The 12,702-nt window shown below is 47.6% G+C and overlaps 1 protein-coding gene across 1 annotated transcript in view; it reads right to left on the bottom strand.

Annotated features, from left to right (window-relative positions):
* Positions 1-967: 967 nt before the first annotated feature.
* The window catches only part of CPD (carboxypeptidase D), a 134,016-nt gene continuing 122,281 nt past the window's right edge, over positions 968-12,702 (bottom strand). Inside the window, exons 19-21 of the mRNA XM_029611226.1 lie at positions 6,005-6,190; positions 5,678-5,777; positions 968-5,247 (exon numbers count right to left, since the gene is read on the bottom strand). Of these exons, the coding sequence (XP_029467086.1) occupies positions 5,021-5,247; positions 5,678-5,777; positions 6,005-6,190 (513 nt within the window). The 3' untranslated portion in view covers positions 968-5,020. The remainder of the gene's footprint in view (positions 5,248-5,677; positions 5,778-6,004; positions 6,191-12,702) is intronic.

The following is a 12,702-nucleotide window of genomic DNA, read 5'->3' as shown; positions in this document are numbered from 1 at the left end:
AATGTCCAAAGTTTTTGTTCTGACTCCATCTGCTGGTAGGGATACACAACCCACTGGTCTGGAATGATCTGAATAAGTACAGGATTGTCGCTTACCAAGTTTCTGAAAGCTTCTCCTCATAGGTGCTCCTACTGTTATGAGCCTCAATAACCCGGGCTGCTGCTGGCCTGATCAGAAGCATTGCTACACAGTTAAATCAACATGAATGTAACACACAAAACTGAGAGGAGATTTTTTAAATATATTAAGACAAAAAAAAAAAAGGACACTAAAGAATGAGACTGAGCCAAGAAAACACAGCTGATATGCTTTAAGCTTCACATTCTGATTCTTACTGCATTCCTGAGATTTAAGCAGTGCAATGCTGGTGGAAGGCTTCCCTGCTTTTATGAATCTGGTGCTGTCACCAGAAGTGTGAGCTAGCACTATACAGCTATAGGGTGGGTACAAATATTGCTAGGAATAGTTAGAAAAATAAATCAAATGGCAGGCTCGCTAAAAAATGTAAAACACAAGGCAAGGGAGCAGAATTAATATGATTTGCCTTTCAAGCGTGCATATCTCATTATGACAACATGATCACAATGAAGAATGCGAGCTGGCTACCTGCAATAAAAATTCATTTTATGCAGGCTATAAAAGTCTCAATCACACATATTTACAGGGGAATTCAGAATCAGTCACCTGGTCTGCTTTCAATTCAGCTTCTCTAGCAAACCAAGCACCAATTCAAAACATTTTTTCAGACCAAAAAGCTGATGAGCCAGTATTATAGAAAAACAAGTTGCTTATAACAATTATTGCTGTTGGGGAGAAGTCTGTCAAGAGCACACCCTGTAATGTTTTCCAATAGTAAAAATCAATATATACAAGAAAGTCTGTAAGTTAAAACGGCAAAACACTGACATTTTTCAGTAAAGAACTGAATGCAAAACTGTTAAAGCAAATAATGAAAAAGTGGTCAGGCTTTAGAAAGAACATGACTTTATTGTGCTGGACAGGAGACTCTGTGAGCACATGATGCATAATCTGTTTTGTCTCCCTCTGCTAGGGCTTGGAATGATCAGATGTGGCAGGTGCTGACCTGCATCCCTGACTCTGCGGTAGCAAGACTGCTAGGACAATCAGGGCAAAGAACGGAGTAACAGCCCAGACGAATGGCCCAAGGTACAGTCTCTCTACCAGGGACATTGTTCTCCAGTAAGAGGCAAAATAGCACCAGCTTGCATTTCAGCCAGCAGATCGTTTCATATCATCATCTGGTGCAAACAACCTGGAACTCAAACTTAAGCTCATTTGATCTCATATTTTATACACTTTCCTCCTCATTAATAAAAAGTTAAATGCTGCCCATCCACCAGAACTCTTCTCCTGCTGGCAGACCACACAATGGCCAGTTAGATCTTAGCTCCCCTCACTGTATAGCTGACACACACCTCAGACTCTTCCAATGCACTACAAACCTTCCAGTTAGCATCAGCAAGTGAGTGAGCATCATTTTATTACCTTCCAGGTGAGGGATCTTACTTTCTTCTGTACAGATGGGCTACGCTTACTGTAAATCAATCATCTGCTAATGACATCAATCATCTACAAGGCAGGTCAAAAGCAGATCAGACTTCAAGCAATCAGGGCAGGAGATGAACAGCATGTAATAAGGAGAACAGAGAACATATACAAGTGACTTGTGCATGTGCTGATGAAGCACGCTTAGGTGTCCACACTTCATCAATAGATGGAAACATCTTTCAGAATGTTTGCTCTCCTCTGAATTCCCCTTCTCCTCTAAGTAGAATGAAGCGAAGCTGCTGCTCTCTTCCACAATGTAATACAGCACAAGCTCCATCACTGCAGGACACAGATAATCATGTGCAATGGAGAAAACAATGGTGTAAAATCTCTCTGAAACTATACTACAATCCACCAAAGAGGCTGGGCTGGTAGGAGCCTCCTGGCATTAGGGCTTTGTAAATGGTTACTCTCTTCATCTGAATTCTGAACCACAACCGGGCTTGTGGAGATTTACTATTTTCTGACTGAAGGAGATGTCTGAACTATGGTTAATAGCCTTCCTCCAGTATTTTATCTCCTGATTCTCCTCCTCTCCAGAAAGGAATATGCCTAAACACCAACCCCAGCTCTGTGATCACATTCACCAAAAGAACTACACACAGTGAGGTCTATAGTTAGACAGTTCGGATAGCAAAGTTAAACGGATAAACAAATCCAGCTAACTTTGGAGGGTTATTCAACAGTGCAGCCACATCACTGAATATAGCTGGCTATCTTAATTAGTTAGCTGGCTAACTTTAGGACAGTTCTTTGATGCGACCAGAGTTAACCGGTTAACTTAGCTGGCTAACTTAATTCCTCCCAGTTATGCCCTTGGACCACTCCCTAACATCCAGCAAAATTCTAGCCACCTTAGTTAGAAATTTAGCCAGATAAAGGCAGAATATAGCCGGGTAAGCCATTTAGATGGATAACTATTATGTTAGCTGTCTAAATGGCTTTTGAATATGGACCTCAATGTCACTAAGATAAATACAACTTGTTCACCATAAGCCTTTGTTAGCTGCATGGACACACAACATATCAGACCAGGACAGAATCAGATTTTGCTAGCTGTGAATGGATTTAACCTTGTCTCTAACATCTACTGAAAATTTCAGGACTTTGCACAGTTCTGCCTTCCTTAGAGAAATGCACACCTCCGAGCACCAGGTTATCAGATAGGTGGGTAATGCAACATCTGCAAAATTTAGCTAAATGAAACCCAAGCGTCTATGACCAGAATTGAAAGTGCTTGTAGTTCCAGCTGCTGCTCTACAGTGTCAGCTGAGAATCCTATATGGAAATGAAGCCCTTTGCTACCTTACTCATGCAAGTATTCCAGCAAAATAATTTATACTTAAATAAAAAGTTGTGTGTTCCACACTGCTCTTCTGGGAAATTCGAAGGCATTTTGAAACAGAGATGGATGATCAAGAACACGGAGACAAATGCAATCTCTAAATCTGCTCTGTGCCAAAATGGTTCTGCTCACCAGCTGCTCTGTCTGGCACTGTTCATCTAGCGATCTAAGCACTGAGACCAGGATGAGCTTATTTCGGAACCTCCTAAACGTAAACACCTCTCTGTTCAAGTGTATAATGAAGCTGGATTTGCACACCATTTCAAGCTGTCTGGGCCCTTGGTGCTCAGCTCTCAGACTCACAAGCCCTCTGGCTACTAAACATGTGCTGCTCCCGTTTTGACTAAGGAAGGGTTTCTGCCTCCTAGTCAAGTGGCATAGTACAGCTGCACATGCAACTGCAAAATCAAGGGCTGGGACAGTTCTGTGCCCAAAATCAATGAAAAACGTCTCTTTTCCTGGAAACACAATGCAATCTTCCTTGTTTACATAATATCATTTTATACTACTGTACAAAAAGAATAAACACTGGGATCATGATTTAAACAAGACCTCACCTCAGTTTTTAAACAAACAGCTGAAACATAACTAATGTGCTCATCTATTTGTATTAAACTCCTCATTATCTCTCTCTTTATAACAGAGGAAGTACAATATTCATAAAAGATTCATTTTTGGCAATGTTAACTTGATTCAGTCCTTCCTCAGGAATACTATAAAGGCTGCATTTGAATGAACAGGACATCTGGGCCAGCAAATCATTTCTACACAGACACTACTGGCAGGAGCGAGATGAATTACCTGGCCTCCATGCTTTTATTGCTAAATATGGTATCACAGCAGAAAGTACCAAGACCTACTTATTTAGACATTGGTCTACCCACCTTCAAACAACAGGAATACAGCTCAATCCTGCAGTGCTCATGAGAAGAATGATAAAGAAGTCCAAGTTGCAGGATACGTGAGAACTATGTGAGCAGGCCTAGCACTCGCTGCCAGAAAGGAATAATAAATGGCTGAGTGCATCTGTTGCACACCTGCAGAAGGCTATGAGCAAGTCCATTTCCACTATAATCCTGACAGTCAAGTTCCCCCCTTTAGAACACATACTGCAGCAGATTAGCAAACTCGCATGTCTCTTCCCAGGGATGGGATGGAAGAACTGCAGTACATTTTTCCTAACGCAACAATTTTTTTTTTTTTTCCAAAAAGATAGCCCACATGGTTTAGGTCCAGAAGAAAGGGGGTGAAACAGGCCATTTCTCTTCCTGTTGAATTTTCTTCTGTACTCATACCACATTCAAACCCTAGACTGCATATAGGGCCTAACAAACCTAAGCAGCGAGACTCGCTCCTCGCCGTCCTGTGAACAAGTTCAGACAGTAAAACCTTCCACTAACTTCCCCATCCCAACACTTGCGCGCACACACACACACACAAAAACACACACACACTCTCCCAGTGCTGTGCACAGATTCTAAAAAGCCCAGGCAGTAAGACATCCCTTTCTCTCTCTCCACTCAAACTTAGCACTGCCCATGGCTCCCTACAAGTCCAGTCAGTGAGGACACCCCTCCACCCCTAAATCCAGCCTTGTGCACAGCCAGAAGCACCAAGTCAAGAGGAACTTATCCTATTTCTAGTCACACCATAATCATTTGTAAAATAGAGGTAAATAATCCAGAGTTACAGGAAAGTCAAGTTGATCAGGCAGTTATTCTATCAGTCTGAGGCTTGATTAATGCATTTTTGTTAAATAAAGAAGAAAAGAAAAAAAACACACCCCCTCACTCCCTCCCTCCCAAATGCTATTTTAAAATCTTATGGAATCAAAATTCATTATTAAATGTCCTATTGCCTGGCAGCCTGATCTTTGACCTCCTTATGACCTAACTGTGGTTTAGAAAAGGCTGCAGCATCAGTGCAACCCTTTCTATAAATAAGACAGTCCAGTGAACGGAACCAAAAAGGTAAGAAAATGAGAACACTTTAGAGAAGGGAGGCTCAGAAAGCCACCGAGTTCAGAGCTGCAGCTTCCACAGTTGCCAGCTCTTGCCTTGGAAGTGTCTTTCAGCTTTCCTAGTGCTCCTGCACTGCAGCCCTGCCTCAGTGTTTGCTGGTGTACAGTGTCTCCTCTTCTGTGTCCGTCTCATCCTGGAACTCATGGTTCAGGAGGGATTTCTTTGAGCCAGTGGACATCATGCGGATCTCATCCTCATAATCATCGTTGTGCTGCCGTAGTCTGTGGAAACCATCTTTGTGCCTGTTTGACTTAATGGAGCAGACGCACCAAATGATACAGGCTGTCAGGACCAGGGCGGACATGGTGGCACCTGAAATAAGCAAAACCAGCAGGTGTGAAAACTAATGCTACTGTTAATGCTTCATACCCCCATTTAACTTTATCAACAGCACTTCAAATATTGGACCACGCTCCTCAGCACCCAGTGAAGCCTGTGGGTGCTGGGATGTGAAGGCACTTAAGTAACCAGCTACAGCCAAAGTGGCAGCAGACAATACCCAGAGGAATAACATTGTGCTCTCTGCCATCTACATGAGAATTCAGGTTGGGGTCCCGCACCATCTGAGACGGAGGTATGGCACCACAATAAGTGAGGGGAAAAAACAATTTTGCCCAGTCAAGGCAAGGCCAGGGGCACTGTACTTGGGGAAAAGAAAACCTCCGTCTGCCCTTGCAAATCATAGTCCTCCCTCTCTCCAAGAAAGAATACGTCCCATTTTATATAAAGAAGTTTCCTTTACCTGCAACTGTTACAACAAGTTCTCTGGACAGACCAAATATTCTGTTATCCATGTCAAAAACTATAGCAACAGAGGCAGCAGCATCATGCCGGACAAGCACCTGAAAAAAAAAACCAAAAAAACCCACAGATGGACTAAAACCATGGTTTGCAGGCAGTATTCCCATAGGATTTCCTTAGCTCTCCTATACTCTGCACTCCCTGAAACAGGTCACCAGACAGCGCCAGGGACCCAGAAGTGCTAACGTAGCAATGAATACTGTATCACAAGAAAACAAAGGATTTCCTTTTGCCAGGACACAAGCAGCAGATTCTCTGCATCTCCCACCTGAGTGTGCTGTTTCTGATAGCCTTCTGCAATGGCATTGATGTTGTGGAAGCCAGGTGCGAGCAGGACATGGAAGTAGCCACCCTCCTTTGTGTAGACTCTTGTGCCCTCATTCAGAACAATGACCGCGTTGGACACAGCTTTCCCATTTTTATCCTTCACAATTCCATGCACACCCTTGTGCACCTGAAATCATAACAAAATGCCTCATTATTGGTACATCTTGCAGACAAAATGAAGATCATATTGAAACTGAAAAATAATTAACGGCTATTAATCAATTATACTTAGGGAGTAGTCACTGCTATTAATTGCATCAGTAGCATGGGAACTTCTTGGTGTTTGGGTAATTGCCAGGTTCTTGTGGCCTGGTTTGGCCTCTGTTGGAAACAGGATGCTGGGCTTGATGGACCCTTGGTCTGACCCAGCATGGCAATTTCTTATGTTCTTATGTTCCAATGCATTCAAGGTCCCTGTCAAAACTAGCATTTTGTGATATTGAGAACATCTGATGTTTCCATGTAATACACCAACAAAGCAGTTTGTTTTTACACAGATTCAATGGCTAGTTCTGATGCATAAAGTGTCCAGTGACCACTATCAGGCTGATTTAGTACCGTGCGCTGGCTGAGGTGCATGGCTTAACGCGCGATTGGATGCGCGTCCATATCCCCCCAAGGCAAAAAGGAAATTTGGTTCTTACCTGCTAATTTTCGTTCCTGTAGTACCATGGATCAGTCCAGACTCCTGGGTTTATTATTCATCCCTGCCAGCAGATGGAGACAGAGAAAAGCCTCGCTGACACTGCTTGATAAGCCCTGGTGCCACCTGCAGTAGTTCAGTATTAATCTGTACCCAAGCCAAAACATTATGTGCAAAAAAACTTGATAAAAACTTGCAAAAAAACTTGTAATAAAAACTCAGTAAGTTATGAACAAACCAAGAACAGAAGTATGCTGAAAGGATTATAGCTGAGCGGAAGACTCTCCCCCTCCAACCCAGGTAGGTTCTGGACTGATCCGTGGTACTACAGGAACGAAAATTAGCAGGTAAGAACCAATTTTCCTTCCCCTGTATGTACCCGGATCAGTCCAGACTCCTGGAATGTACCAAAGCTTCCTAGAGAGGGTGGGACCTGGAGAGTCCCGCTCGCAAGACACTTTCAACAAAGGACCGGGAGCTCAGATCTCCCAAATCCAAGCGGTAATGCCTCGCAAAAGTATGCGACTTCCAAGTCGCCGCTCTGCAAATCTCCTGCGGAGACACCAACCAAGCCTCCGCCCACGAAGCCACCTGAGCCCGCAAACCCTCTGGAACCTGACGGCCCTTGATAATATACGCTGACCCAATAGCCTCCTTAAGCCACCTCGCAATGGTTGCTTTGGAGGCATGGGCACCTTTCTTTGATCCGCTCCATAAAACGAAAATATGATCAGACCTCCTGAATTCATTAGTAACCTTGAGATATCATAGCAAGGCCCTGCGGACATCCAATAACTTAAGCTCTTGAGCATACGGCACAGAAGCATCCAATTCTGGGAAAGCTGGGAGTTCGATAGCCTGATTAACATGGAAGGCATTAACCACCTTCGGGACAAAAGAAGGAACCATACGCAACGAGACTCCATAATCCGATATTTGAAGGAAAGGGTCCCTGCACGACACAGCCTGCAATTCCAAAATCCTCCTGGCAGAACAGATAGCCACTAAAAAAACGACCTTGAGAGTCAAGTCTTTAAGGGTCGCTCTCTGAATTGGCTCAAATTGAGCGTCACACAATACTCGCAGAACTGGATTAAGGTTCCAGGGGGGACAGACCTTCCGCACCAGAGGACACAAATTCTTAACTCCCTGAAGGAACCTCCGCACATCAGAATGGGAAGATAAGGTGTAACCCTCAACCTTTCCTTGCAAGCAGGCTAGAGCCGCTACCTGTACCCTACGAGAGTTAAAGGCAAGGCCTTCAGCTAAACGTTCTTGTAGAAAAGACTAAATGTGGGATATTGAGGTCCGAACCGCCTGTATCCCTTTGTCTGAACACCAAGCCTCAAAAATCTTCCAAACCCATGGGAAGTAGACTTCCGCCTAGCCTGCAAAAGCATGGCGATCACTGGCTCTGGGTATCCTCTCCACCTCAAACTTTGCCTCTCAAAAGCCAAGCCCCCTCAAAAATCCATTTGAGATGAAGCTCCAACTTCCGATCCTGAACATCCTTAAGGGCTGCGGCGCCTGCAACCAGAATAGTGGTCTTTTTAGTGACCGCGGAAACCGCGGCGTCTATCTGCGGAAGTGCAAAAAGCTCCAAGGTTTGCTCCGGTAAGGGATAGAGTTTCGACATCACTCTACCCACCCTTAACGCAGAGTCTGGGGAATCCCACTCGCGCTCCACCAATTGCCGTACTGACCTATGATAAGGAAAAGTGGAATGAGGAGCCCTAAGGCCATCTAGGATAGGATCCACCCTATCCATCTCCAGAACCTCCTTAGGAACTTTCAACCCCAGCTCCTCGAGAACCTGAGGGAGCAGAGGCGCCAACTCCACCCTCCAGAACAAGCGGAGAATTTTGGGGTCGTCCCCCTCCGGGACCGGAGGGGTCCCCATGTCATCTCCTGGATCTAAGTCCAGTGGCCCCTGATTGTCTACGAGCGCTGCAGACACTACCGATGCATCCCCCCGGGGGGGGGGATGTCCGGGAACTCTAAGTCCTCCACTGTCCCCGACAAACGCAGAACCCTCGAGGGTCTTAAGTCTCGCGACCGATTAGGCCTCGTCGCAGCACCCGGAGGCTGAAGGCACAAACGCCAAGCTGTTAGAGGTAACTGTGGGCACCCCAGATCCTCCTGCTGAGCCAGAAAAGCTTGGTGAAGCAGGAGAATAAAAATCAGAGGAAAAGGGCACGAAGCCGCAGGTAAGGCCGGGACCTGCTCTCCCCCAGGCCCCGGAGGTAAGTGGTCCTGCCTATTAGCCCCCATGGAGTCTTCCTGCCCCTCTAGGGGACTCAGATAGACAGAGGAAAGCCAGAGAGGGAGATCCTCCTACCCCTCCAAACATGGCGGAGCGCGCAAATTCGCCGCCAAAATGGCCGCCCCTCCCGCCACGAGGGAGCCGGCAGGCCCGGAGCAATCAGTAGCAGCCAAATCGGGTCCGACCACAGCAACCGCGCGCCTTTCCAACCTCCTTCGTTTCGCGGCCCCCGGGAGGAGGGAGGGTCTTTCCCCCCCTGAAATGCATGAAGAGCACAGGCCGTCCCAACTAAGACATGCCGGGACCGCACCGCATGCATGGCAAGCCGAGCCACGAACCATTCCCCCCAAGGCAAAGGAAAAAAAAAAAAAAAAGAGAAAATTTAAAAAACTGGCTTCACACACCCCGGAAAGTGGATCAGTGAACGTTAAGGGAGCAGGCACTCTATCATAAGCACCGGTTTAACACATGCTGATATTGCATCGGCTTATATGTGCATCTTACAATGAACAACTTCCAAATATACACTAGCAGACAGACTCATCCAGATACTCAGCTAAAGGAAAGCTGGTTCTTACCTGCTAGTTTTCATTCCTGGAATACCACAAATCAGTCCAGATAAGTGGGTTTTGCATCCCTACCAGAAGATAGAGGCAGATAAAGCAGAGTTTGTTACCTGTAATAGGTACTCTCCCAGGACAGCAGGATGTTAGTCCTCACAGATGGTGACATTATCAGATGGAGCCCGGCATGGAAACCTTTTGCCCAGCATGCCACTATCCATGCAGTTGCGTGGGGTCCCCCTTCAGTCTCGTGTCAAATTGAAAAAAGACGAGTGAAAAATAAAATAAACCACAGACGAACCCAACTTTGCGGGGTGGCGGGTGGGTTTCCTGAGGACTAACATCTGCTGTCCTAGGAGAACACCTGTTACAGGTAAGCAACTCTGCTTTCTCCCAGGACAAGCAGGATGGTAGTGCTCACAGATGGGTGAATACCAAGCTGCAGGCTGCCCCCGGAACATCCTGGGCCAACAGATACCCAATAACATGCAACAGGAACAACAGGGGTGCTGTTGGCAACAACGGGAGGCAGCATGAACCACACATTGGGCCCTAGGCAGGGAGAGTTGTGTTCTCACACTTGGAACAAGTTACAAAGGACAGACTGGCCGAAGGCGCTGTCCTGTCAACCATTCTTGTCCAGACAGTAGTGGGCTGCGAACATGTGCAGGGAACTCCATGTTGCGGCCCTGCAGATCTCAGCAACATGGACCGCACAGAAGTGGGCCACTGATGCTGCTATGGCTCTCACTGAATGCGCCTTTACTCGGCCAGCCAATTGGACAGGGTCTGCTTGCCCATCACAACCCCAAGTCTATTTTTTCAAAGGAGACAAAGTTGCGTGGACTGTCTGTGGGATGCGGGGTGTCCAGGTAAAACGCCAGAGCACGTTTGCAGTCCAAGGTATGCAGAGCCCGCTCACTCTGGTGGGAGTGTGGCCTCAGAAAGAAAGTGGGTAGCACAACAGACTCAGGTGGAAGTCAGTCACCACCTTAGGCAGGAACTTAGGGTGAGTGGAAGAACCTTGTATAAGGCAGATAGGTCACCAGGGCCTGCAGCTCACTGACCCGTCAGGTGGACGTAATCACCATCAGGAAGATAACCTTCCAGGTGAGGTTTTTAAGCTCGCAGGAGCGCATACACTCAAATGGAGACTGCACGAGCTGCGCTACCACCACATTGAGGTCCTAGGCCACAACAGGAATGCGCAGCATAAGCTTCAATTGTAGCAAGACTTGCATGAAGCGCCCTACTAATGGCTGCACAGAGATTAGATTGTCACCCACCCCTCGGTGGGAGGCGCTGATAGCACTCAATGAACTCGGATCGAAGTAGTCTGCAACCCTGACTCTGATAGATGCCATAATCCAGGAGCCGTGGCATGGGACAGGTGAAAGGGTCAAGACCTTGCTCCCACACACCAGACAGAGAACCTCCTCCACTTCAACTGTAGGACTTCCACGTGGAAGGTTTCTGAGAAGCTACCAGGACCTGCTATACGTTCTCTGAAAGATAAAGGGACTGCAACACTAGCCTTTCAACATCCAGGCTGTGAAGGCCAATGACCGGAGGTTTCGGTGGCGCAGCCTGCCCCGATCCTGCGTGATGAGATCAGGAGAGGTGCTCAGGTGTATGGGCTCCTGGACCGACAGGTCGTGCAGGATCGGGAACCAGACCTGTCGTGGCCAATACTGGGCTATCATGATCATGGAGCCCCCCCCCCCTGCTGAAGCTTCACGAGGGTCTTGACTATCAGCAGAAGCGGAGGATACGCATACAGGAGACCTGCACTCCACAATTGGGTGAAGGCATCTAAGAACCACAAAGCGACTCGCTTTGTGGTTCTGAGGGGAGGCGAAGAGATCCATATTCGGTAGACCCCACCTGTGGAAGATCTCGTCCGCCACAGAGGGATTGAGGGACCACTCGTGGGGATGGAACGTCCGACTTAGGCGGTCCGCCACCACATTCTGTCCCTGCCAGGTATACTGCTCATAGGAGCGTGCCCCTGGCAGGGCCCAGGCCCAGATCTGCGCGACCACTTGGCAGAGCAGACAGGAGCTTGTGCTCCCCCCTGCTTGTTTACATACCACATGGCTACTTGGTTGTCCGTCTGTATTAGAACAACCTTGTGGGTCAGGTGGTTTTGGAAAGCATACAGGGCATACCTTATCACCTGGAGCACCAGGAAATTTATCTGGCATCTTGCCTCAGGCCTCGACCACACACCCTGTGTGAGGAGGCTGTCCACATGTGCAACCCAGCCGATGTTGGAGGCATCGGTGGTAAGGATCACCTGAGAAGGAGGGGCCTGAAAAGGAAGGCCCTTCCTCAAGATGGCTTCTTGCTCCCGCCATGCGAGAGAGTCCTTGAGTGGCCTGGTTATCTGGACCAGCGTGGAGAGCTCCAGAGAACCCTGGTGCCACTGGGAGCACAAAGTCCATTGCATCACCCTCATGGCCAGGCGGGCCACTGGGGTGACGTGCACCAGCACCGTCATGTGGCTCAGCAGCCACAAAAGCAGGCGGGCAAAGGCCGTTCATCGATGGCAAATGGACCAAGCTAGCCCCGCCAGAGTTGACGGACGATCGCTGGGGAGGAATGCCCTGGCCACCATGGTGTCCAGGTATGCCCCAATAAAGCTGAGCTGCTGGGATGGTGTCAATTGAGATTTTGGATAATTGATGAGAAAACCCAGCAACTGGAGCACCTCCAGGGTCCAAAGGCTCCCTCCCTCAAAGAACTCCTGACGAGCTAGTCGTCCAAGTATGGGAACACATCACCCCCTTTGGGCGCAGATGTGCCTCCACCACCGCCAAGCACTTGGTGAAGACACAGGATGCGGAGGCGAGGCCAAAGGGCAGAACCCTGTACTGGAAGTGCCTTTGGCCTACCACGAAGGGTAGGAACTTCTGATAAGGCGGAAATATGGCGATGTGCACGTAGGTGTCCTTCAAATCGAGAGAGCAGAGCCAATCCTCCTGATGAAGAAGGGGAATCAAGGTGCATAATGAAACCATCTTGAACTGTTCTTGCCTCAGGACAAGGCTCGGAGGTTGAGGATGGGCCGGAATCCGCCTGCTCTCTTTGGAATGAGAAAGTACCTGGAGTAGAACCCTCGGCCCTGCTGGGTCAGGGGAACTGGCTTGACAGCCTTGGCCTGTAACAGG

This window comes from Rhinatrema bivittatum, chromosome 8 (genome assembly GCF_901001135.1).
Source record: "Rhinatrema bivittatum chromosome 8, aRhiBiv1.1, whole genome shotgun sequence".
Lineage (NCBI taxonomy): Eukaryota > Metazoa > Chordata > Amphibia > Gymnophiona > Rhinatrematidae > Rhinatrema > Rhinatrema bivittatum.
This window is presented reverse-complemented; position numbering and strand designations above follow the sequence as displayed.